Source organism: Gopherus evgoodei, chromosome 12, assembly GCF_007399415.2.
Source record: "Gopherus evgoodei ecotype Sinaloan lineage chromosome 12, rGopEvg1_v1.p, whole genome shotgun sequence".
Taxonomy (NCBI): Eukaryota; Metazoa; Chordata; order Testudines; family Testudinidae; genus Gopherus; species Gopherus evgoodei.
This window is the reverse complement of record NC_044333.1, coordinates 2,965,375-2,975,786: the sequence shown is the minus strand read 5'-3', so window position 1 is coordinate 2,975,786 and position 10,412 is coordinate 2,965,375. Positions and strand designations below refer to the sequence as shown.

Sequence of the window (10,412 nt, the reverse complement as noted above, 5' to 3'; positions counted from 1 at the left end):
GTGCAAAAAGTGAACAATTTACACAAACAGTGAACAGTAACACAGAGCAGTGGAAATGCTATTGGTTTTACTAATCTATAGTGGTTTTGTTAGGAAATTGTGTTGCTACTGAATGGTTAGGCAGCCTGGCCTTGGAAACGTCACTCTTGCTTGTTTTCACTTTACTCACCTGTTGTAATAATACCTAGTCGTGTGTAGCACTTTTCATCAGCAGACAGAAAAGTGCTTTACAGAGGGAGGTAAATATTATCCTCATTTTACACATGGGGAAACTGAGGCACAGTGGGGGGGACAGATCTGCAATAATATTCAGACACCATTTCCACCTGCTGTAAATTATGGGCGAGACACCGACGTGCCCGCAGCGCCACTCCGCCCGCCGTAAGCCGAGGGAGCTAGGACCCAGCCGCAGCCGGGCGGGACAGCCTGCAGACAGCCCGCCTGGCCCCCCGAGGGCGCTCGCGTGCGCAGGGGCTCGCCCTGCACCTCTCCGCGGGCCGCGCGAGGCCTCTCCTCAGCGCGGCGTGGGGCGGCGCCGGCAGATGTACTGAGCATGCTCAGTACAGCCCAGGTAGCACATTGCCGCGGAGGGCGCTGGAAGACGCTACTGCGGCAGCAGCGCTCAGTCCCCGTCAGCTCCCGCCGCAGCCATGGCCCTGCTGCAGCCCGCCCGGCTCCTGCTCTCCGCCGCGGCCCAGCGCCACCTCTGCCTGGCCCCCGGCGCGGCCAGAGCCAGGTAACGGGGGCCCGGAGCGGACAGGCCCGCCTCGCACCCTGCAGCCTGGGAGCGCGAACCCGCCGAGGCGGGCAGGGCCGCGCGCCTGGTTTGGGAGGCGCTGGGGGGTGTCTGCGCTCGGCGGGGTGCTGGGGTGCAGCCCGGCCGGTCACACTGAAGTGCTTCCCCTCCCCCATGACTGCTTCGCCTTACGAGGGAGCGTGTCCCTCGGCGCGGCCCGTAGCGGACCGAGCTGGCAGTGCCGGTGATGGCCGAGTCGGAAGAGGCATCTGGGGTTGGCTGGGGTGACGCGCGCGTGGTGCTCGTCCGCCGCGGTGATTGGCTGCCGCGAGCTGCCGGTGCTTGCGCGCGTGCCCTTGAGGGGCGGCTTTAGAGGGCGGAGGGGCCGCGTCCCCCCATTCCCGGGCCGGGTGCCCGGGCGGCCCCGCCCCCCCGGCACAGACACCCCCGCGCGCAGGGCCGGGAGCCCGGGCACGGGCCAGAGCCGCTGCCGGGGGCGGCTCGCAGCGCTGCAGCCTCCGCCACTGAGCCCAGGGCTTTGATCGCCGCCTCCCCTTCCGTGGGGTCACCCTGGCGGCGGCGGCGCTTAGAGCGAGTTAGAACCGGGCCCTGAGCCTGCCTGGGGCTGCGCCCGCATCTGCCTGGGACGTGTGAAAATAGCCGCTCAGATGGGCGGGGAGATCGTGAAACCTGCCTGGGGCAAGTGGCGTGAGCTGTGCAGAGTCCAGGCACCGGGGGTGAACGGGGTCATTTTGTGTCTCATCTCAGTTACAGTGACTGGTAGGTGTTGCATGTAGCAAGAACAGAGGGAAGTTCAGACAGAAGTAGGGTGACCATATTTTCCTGTGCTGAATACTGGGCGCCTGGTAAAATTACTTATTCAAGCAAGTTCAGTGACAGTCAGTCTGAGCTGTGCAGTACACACGTTCAAATTAACACCAAGTTGACTGAGCCCCAGTTAAAAAGAAATCATGCATAGTTGTGTTTTTATTTACCTTCTTATCTTTAAGGCTTTAGGGTTCATACGGGCACACATCCCCCCCCCCACCCCGCATGCACACACTGGGAGAGGTGACACACACATTCCCCTCTCACACAGGGGGTCACTGACTTACCCAGCGCTCTCCGCCTTCCATGCCTGGCTGGGCCTTGGGATGGACACAGTGTCACATGCCCCCCTCCTCAGATTTCTGCCAAGGTTCACAACAGAATGTGGCCAGCAGCATCTTTTTAGCACTGTGCAGGAGGGAAGGGATGGGAGCTGCTTCCAGCTGCATGGGGGTGGGGGGGGAGGGATGACCTGGCCTGTGTCTTTACAGAGCTCATCTCTTTCCTTTGTGTGGCTGGAAGTAGCTTGTCCCTTCCTTCCCACACAGTGTAGAAAGGCAGCTAATGTCTCCAGGCTGGTGCTGGCCACCAACATAACCCAGCCGCCTCTGGCTACAGCACGGGCAGGAAGGGGTTAAGCCCTAAGGCTGCACTGTGCAGGGTCCGGGAAACCTGACTGCAGGGGCTTCAGTGAACCTGGCCAGAGAGGTGGCTCAGCAGGGGAGGGTGCCTAGGGAACAGTGCAGCCCATGCTCCTTGAGGGCAGGATCCAGAAGCAGGTTGTGTGTGAAGAGAATGATAAGCTCCTTCCTGGAGGGCTGCTGTGGAGCCTGTGGGTTCAGGGCATGAACAGGCTGGAAATCGCTTCTTTCTCCTTCCCCCTCTCTCCCCCACCCACTAACTCCAGAACTTAGCTGAGGGTCAGAGGCTTTCCCGTGCAAGCACTCTGCGGGGCTTTGTCACATGCAGGGCTTGGCTCCTCCTGGCCAGTGGCCAGGTGGAGTGTTTGGGGCTTTCCCAGGGCCCCAGCCCTCCAGAGGCAATGGGGGAAGGAAGGAGCCTGCCGGCCGGCTGTTAATGAGCTCAGAGCTCCGACCAGGGGCTGGTTCACCACACAGCAATGGGAGTGAAATGTGCCCCACTGGGGTGGGATATCGAGAAGCAGTGGGAATGTGGGTAGAGGGGGCAAAGCAGGGAGAGGACAGCAAGAGGGAGAGCTCATATAGGGTCAGTGGATGGGCAGCAGAGGCGACACGTAACCAGCCACCGTCTGGCACTTGCCAGCACTCACCAGCCGCCCCAGTTCACAGCGCGCAGCCAATGTCGGCCAGAAATGGGTCAGGGGATGGGGCCCTGCTGGCCAAGAGCCAGCACACAATGGGGCTGTTCTGAAGGACCAGCCAGGGGAGCGTCTGTCTCTATGCTGCATCTTCGTCCACCTGCCACCAGCTTTGCACTCCCACCCCCAGCAGCAGGACCCACCAGTACTGTTTGGGGGTGGGGGGACATGACAGAATTTTCCCATTTATAAGAAGAAGTCTGGACACCTGTAGGAGGGCTTAAATACAGGACTGTCCCTTTAAAAACAGGATGTCTGGTCACCATAGACAGAAGTGACTTAAAAAAGGTTGAGTCCCATTAACAATACATGTAAATGGTAAGGAAACTGAGGCAGACAGGGTAAATGAATTGCCCAATAGACGGTGAGTCAGGCTAAGAAACTGAGCGGTCCCTGTTCTGTGATTTCACTAGACAACAACACCTCTTAGGAAACAGACACATAGTAAGGATATGAGATGTAACCAGATCTCTTTCCATAGTATGAAATTTTTCAGATTGTCACTTAAAATAAAAGCATATGCTGATCTAATGATGAAAATAACAGGGAGTCCGGTGGCACCTTAAAGACTAACAGATTTATTTGGGCATAAGCTTTTGTTGTTTTTTGTGGATATAGACTAACACATCTACCCCCTAATACTTGATCTAATGATGGCATTTTATGCTGCCAAGTGGGGGTCACTGAGCTGGATACCTGATCATCCTGGGGCACCAGAAGCTTGGACTCAAAGCAGTTAAGAGGCAGCACACTCAGACCTTGAGAGGGGAGTCACTGCTCTCAAGGAATCTTCATTTTCTGGTCACTGCTTGGTGTTCTGGGGCTCTTGTCAGTGTGGCAAAGCAAAGCTTCCTCACCGGGCTCTTTGAGGACACAAAAGAAACACTAGTGTTGTACTGCTTACTACTATTTGTATAGTGTCATCCTTGATAGGGCTTGAGGAAGAGTGTCAAAAACAGCATTTCCTGGTACCCTGAAGAGAGAAATTGGCATTTTATGCTGCTCTTGTGTGCAGGTATTACATGCAGTGGAGCAGGCCTCTAATTAACTAGACTCCAAACTAAGCAGAAGGGACATGGGGAGGGTGGTTATACTGAGCTCTGCTTTTTAATATTCTCTTTGTTATCCATGTGGCTAGCTATTAAAAAGTCTTTTCCTCTTGGAATGAGCTGGATGTGCCAGATGCCATTTGAAAAATTTATGATCTGCAGATATCAGATATGCACCTTTCTCCCTGTTAATTTATTAACTAGTTACAAGCTGTCATGACCAGAAGGCCATTGAGGTTTCGTACTGCAAACATTGTTTTATGCAACTCTCCTTATCAAAGCTATTAGTGATGTCAGGTAGGGATTAGCAGTCTTTGGTTTCCCTCCTTTCACTACTTTTTCAAATGGCATTTGATTATGTTACAGTTATTATTAGCAAGGAATAGCATCTCTAAAACTGGTGTATAGATTGAGAGGTGCAAAACAAATGGGCCTGAAATATAAAATCAACTTAATATGCAGAATAATTGCATCAGACATTCCATTTATTTATTACATCTTGTCGTATGACTGGACTTTAGCTAGTTATTAAAATATCCCTGACAGGAGAAGCACTCGCTGCAGCTGATTGAAGGAATGAATTCTTCAGGTTCAGTGGCTGAAAGGCTTGTCGTAGCCACTGGGGAACAGTGGCAGCTGAGCAGGTGAACGTTCTAATCACAGTTGGTTGCTGAAGTAGGGTGACCTTTGTTCCGCCTATCCTCTTTGGGGTTCTTGTTGACAAGGATTATGCAACTGAGTGTAGTCTAGATGTTTGTATTGCTCAATGTAGCTGTATATTCACAGGACTCTCTTCAGAGATGGGGAATGGCCCTCTTAGAGACTTCTGTGAGTTTCTGTATATTTAATTACTGAAATCTAAATGTACTTTCTGAACCCAGGCTTTGCTGACTCTGTCAGCAAACTCCACTCCTGAGGCTGCTGTGGCCCAGAGAAGATGCTTATGTTAGAGACAGTTTGGTGACTGAAGACAACTCTTCACTTTACAGTTTGCATCTCTGGTGGTATTCACAATTTCTTAAGAACTTGTAACATCTGACATCTGCTTTCATCTTGAAGGATTCCAAGGCATTTCAGGGTCAATAGAAATGCAGCTAGTGCTGGAATGGAGGTTGAAGTGTTGAGCAATTTAAAATTTCTACCTTAATGCATGTCTAACATTGTCTTTTCTTAATTTTCGGAAACTTGACATGGTGCAGTGCATAGATAACATATTAAAATATTAGATGTGAGTTACCGCCAAAGTAGAGGAGCTTGCTGATATCTTGAGCCTTGGACCCCTCTTGAGGCTGATGAGTTCAAAAACTCCCTGTAAGTGGGTTTGCTTTTAAATATGGGGCTATCCAGAGTTGGTTAGATAACAGCACATGATGTGCACTGAAACTGACAAAGAAGATTACATATTTCACTTCTGTTTTCAGCCACCTCTAGAAAGCAAAGCAGACATTTCTCCTTGAAAAAAGCAAAATCTGGACTCTGAAAGGAAACTGCCAGTTAGTTGGGTTTGTTTTTGGGTTTTTGGGAGGATTCTTTTTTGCATTTAAATAACTCATTTCTCTTTTTTAAATAGCTGAATCATATCCCTCTTTCCAAATTCAATAAACGATAAACAGTGGAAGAAACTTTCTTCTGCCTTCACCCCAAAACTCATGTCTTGGCTGAGAATGACATGAAAATCATCAGCCCTAAACCTAATCTGGAGCCAGTGAAAACAGGCTTGGAATGAAAGTAATTAACTCACAGGAGTGTTGAGGGTTAGTCTGCAGGATCAGGCACTAAGCAGTTCTTAGTGAACTAAATGGGACTACCTCATGTAGCTGACCTGCTTAAGCGTTTCCAAGTATGGGATCTTAATACATAAAGCACTTTAAGCTGCTTGAATGAAAGACACTGTAAAAATACAAAGGACTTTCACCATCTCACATGTAATTACAAGGGTCCAGCAAAAGTAGCCTTCACTTTTGCAGCTCAATCTAAGTACCTAAAAAATTGGTAGGGAGTGTGTGTGTGTATGTGTGTGTGTGTGTGTTGCAGGAGGTTCACTAGTGTACAGATCATCTTTTTATGGCTCTCTTGTAACATGGAAACACCACAAACCATGTTCAGAGCGGTTACCAGTTATTTGCAGAGACAGTGACTTCTGAAGGAACACAAAACGATATTCTACTTAACTTAAAGTAGCTTTAAAAGCTCTGGCTGCTCGTACACACCTTTTAAAGCAGATGAACTGAGGATGAATATCCAAAACATGATTGATTGATTCCTCCTCCTCCCTCAGCTGATACTGCACTTCAAATATAAACAGCTTCTATAATCAACTGTCCATAAATTCCAAAACAAAATATTGTCCATTTTAAAACCAATTAAGGACCCTAAGGCTTGTGCTGACACACATCTTCACATCCTTTCAAGATGCTCCTCCCAGTAGCAATAGAGAAATGGACTTTATTAGGGAATTACGATGGTGATGAGTGCCACGTAAAAATAGACTGTCTAGGCAACTATTTATATTATAGTAGTGGCCAGAGGGCCCAACTGAGATTGGGTTCCATCGTGTTAGGTGCTATATACACACACAGTAAAAGTCCCTTGCAAAGACCTTGCAATCTAAATAGACAAGACAAATGGTGAGATAGGAAATGGAGGCACAGAGGAGATGTGACTGGCCCAATGTATCATAGGTCAGTGGCAGAGCAAGAAAAGAACCCAGATCTCTTGAGTCCCCATGCAGCACCCTATCCATGACCTCACTGCCTGTCAGTGGTAATCTCCTGTCACTTGTCACATTCTGTCAGAAACTTCCCAAACGGCTTGATTCTACAGTAGGGGGTGAAGATACATGTGGCTCAGAGCTGCATGAGGTATTCTCCTTAATAATCCTGCTGTTCACAATGGGAACCCTCATTAAAACTGTACCTGCTCAGCAAATTGAGGGTGCTGGTTAAAAATTCCAGGCCTCATTCTCTGTCTCACCTCTACCGCCTGCAGACGTTGAGTGCAGCTGTGCATTAGCTGTGGCCCAACAGAAATAACAAGGTTTCTTTTTATAGCCTGTCTGTGTCCTTGACATTAAGAGGGCTTTCCCTCTTCCTTGGAGTGACAGTAGGACAGATAAAAGCAGGTCACTAGAAAAAATAGCCCTGGGGGCTCTCTGAGGCACTCGTTCTGCACTCTTCAGGGAGCAAAGCTCCCACTGAAAGAAAACAGAACTCCGTGCTTTGGTGTAGAGGGCAGGATTGGACCATCAAACCCTGAAATCATAATTCACCGGACAAAAGGGATTGTGCCAGCAAACTGACTTCTTATCTTGCACCTGATCAAGGAGAAGTGAGTGTGGGTCAGTGTCTTTTATGTCATTCAGGACGGTGAAGGTGGTGTAACACATTTGAACTCAATGCTGTAGAAAGCTTTAGTTCTCCACAGTGGAATGTGAATTTTTGCATACCACACCCAGTCAAAGCAGTTCTGTGGGCAAAATGTAATTGTACTGAGTTGAGAAGTGTTTCTAAATTCACATGGTCTGTGCTTATTCTGAGAGTCTGCACTCTTTATTCAAACACTGAGGGAATGGCTGCACATGCAGATGTAGAGCACTGTGAGTTAAACCCACCTTCGCAGAGCGCAGCAGGGAAAGCGCTGCAGTCTGTCCACACTGTGTGGCCACATTTGCTGCACTTGCAGTGGTGTGGGAAGTGGTGCATTATGGGCAGCTATCCCAGCATGCAAGTGACTGCAATGTGCTTTTCAAATGGGGGTGGTGGTGGAGTGTGACAGGGAGTGTGTTGTGTGTATGTGTGGGGGGTGAGAGTGGGATTTTGGGGGGCTGAGAGCATGTCAGCATGCTGTCTTGTAATTTCAGACAGCAGCAGACCTTCCCCCTTCCCCCCCCCCCAGCATTCCACAGTAACGGCTTGCATGCCGGCTGTCAGAAACAGAGCTTTGAAAGGGCATTTCTGCATTCCTACAGGAGTGCAAAACAATGACAAAAGTGGCCACTTGACTTAAGGGATTATGGGATGTTTCCGGAGGCCAATCAGAGCGCAGTAACGCAACACCTCATTCACACTGACACCCAGGCATTGTAGCCAAGGCACAGCAAACGTTATTCCTCTCACCGAGGTGGAGAACCAGCAGCACTGCAGCCACGGAGTCAGAGCGCCCAATGTGCCTTGCCAGTGTGGACAGGGAGTGAGTTAGTGCACCCGGGGCTCCTTTATTGCACTGTAACTCGCAAGTGTAGCCAAACCTTTACATTACAGTAATGTCCAGCAGCCGTGATCAGGTTTCAGTGGTAGCCATGGTAGTCTGTATCAGCAAAAAGAATGAGAGGTCCTTGTGGCACCTTAGAGAGGAACAAATTTATTTGAGCATAAGCCTTCGTGGGCAACAGCCCACTTCTTTCAGCTGTGATTAGGATTTTGACTCTGTGCTAGGAGCGGCGGTTACAGGGCTCGTTGCACCCCTGTCTCATCTGAGGGATCAGGCCTTCTCCAGTTTGCCCTCTCTCAAATCAGGACTTGGGTTCCAGCCCCTATATATGAACCATGACTAATTCAGCTGGTCTAACTGGAGTGCTCAGATCCTGCCAGGGTTTCCTTTCGGGAGCCTGTGGCAGCATATGTTTGCAGTCAAGTATCAGAGGGGTAGCCGTGTTAGTCTGGATCTGTAAAAGCAGCAAAGAATCCTGTGGCACCTTATAGACTAACAGGCGCTTTGGAGCATGAGCTTTCGTTGGTGAATACCCAATTCCTCAGATGCATCTGGCGAAGTGGGTATTCACCCACGAAAGCTCGTGCTCCAAAACGTCTGTTAGTCTATAAGGTGCCACAGGATTCTTTGCTATGTTTGCAGTGGTACAGGAACAGTGTCTTCAAAATGAAGCATGACCCTTTTTTTCCCAAAAAGGTACACAGTGCTTTGAGAAGTTCATTTAAAATAACAGGCCTGCACACATACTCCCTTCCCTAATCTTAGTGTGTTTATTGTTAGCCCAGGTGGGTTAGGCTTAGTCCCCATCTCTTAGTTGGGGGAAACAGCCTGATCCCTCTGTCTTTGACACTGTCAGGCTGGCCAGGATGTGTCACTGAAAAAGACTATCTCAACTCGCACCCTCCTCTCCCCCCTCACTTCTAGGACCTTTAAGGGATTAAGTCTCCCCTTGATCTCAGGCTTAGCTGGAATGGAGCCAGCTAGATGAATTCTCCCCCCAGCTGAGGGCTGTCTTAATGCCTTTGGAGCTGTGACTTATCTCTATTGTTGTTTTACTTTACACAATATTCCTAAGACCTATTAGGACTTTTCCCAGTTTGTATGCTAGGCACTGTGTAAGAAGAAGTAGGAATGTTCCCTGCCTGAATCACAGAACAATGCTAAAGATGTATCTAGGGGAGCGTAAACAATGCATCTGTGTTTTTTGTCTGTTCTAGCCTCTGCCACCATAAAAGTTCTTGGTCTGGAGGGGAGAGGCTGAGGATAGTCTTTCGATTAAGCTACATGCACAACTAGAGAGACACAGCTTCTAGACTGAAATTGTCGCTTGTTTCAGGTCACCCAATAATCTTGCACCAGCTGGCTGGCTTGGAAATGCCCTGGTGAAGTGCAGTGCTGCAGTCATACAGAATCCTTTCAGTTACAACAGAGAAGCTGGCTTTTCCCTCAGAGGACGCTTGACATTGGTGCAGCGGCTCTAATGCCATATCTGCCTGCGCTGTGCCGGAGCAGAGGGTCATTGCAGCTTACCTTGAGATGGTGTCACAATTTGCATTTGAACAACACCAGCGATTTAGACTGGGACTCTCAAAGAGACCCACGGGAGTTAGGCACCCAACTCTTGCTAAAGTTTCAAACTCCGTTACATAAGAATGGCCATACTGGGTCAAACCATCTAGCCCAGTATCCTATCCTCTGACATTGCCCAATGCCAGGTGCTTCAGATGGAATGGACAGAGTAGGTAATCAAGTGATCCATCCCCTGGCGCCCATTTCCAGCTTCTGGCAAACAGAGGCTAGAGACATTTCAGAGCATGGTTTTGCATTGCTGCCCATCCTGGCTAATAGCCGTTGATGAACTTATCTATTTATAGTCTTGGTCTTCACAACATCCTCTGGCACATTGTTCCACGGGTTGACTGTGCAGTGTGTGAAGAAATACTTACTTTTGTTTGTCTTTAATCCTACCCTCTATTAATTTCATTTGGTGACTCCTAATTCTTGTGTTATGAGAAGGAGTAAATAATATTTCCTTATTTACTTTCTCCAAACTTGTCATGATTTTATAGACCTTAATCATATCCTGGTGCGAAGGTTGCGGATCTCCTGAGGCATCTAGACAGACTTATGTGTAGTGCTGGGGAGGAGGTGGTGGTCGTGGTACATGTAGGTACCAGTGACGTAGGGAAGGGTAGGAGAGATGTCCTGGAGGCCAAATTTAGGCTGCTAGGGAAGAGACTGAAATCCAGGA

General features: G+C 49.3%; 1 protein-coding gene across 3 annotated transcripts in view; it reads left to right on the top strand.

Moving 5' to 3' along the window:
* Positions 1-574: 574 nt before the first annotated feature.
* GOT2 (glutamic-oxaloacetic transaminase 2) overlaps positions 575-10,412 on the top strand; it is a 29,352-nt gene continuing 19,514 nt past the window's right edge. Inside the window, exon 1 of one of the 3 annotated variants that reach the window (XM_030581709.1) lies at positions 575-736. In XM_030581709.1, coding sequence (XP_030437569.1) covers positions 651-736 — 86 coding nt within the window. In that variant the 5' untranslated portion in view covers positions 575-650. Of the gene's footprint in view, positions 737-1,270; positions 1,517-4,513; positions 4,597-10,412 lie in introns of those variants that run through there. The other 2 variants (XM_030581711.1, XM_030581710.1) reach the window with 2 other exon arrangements.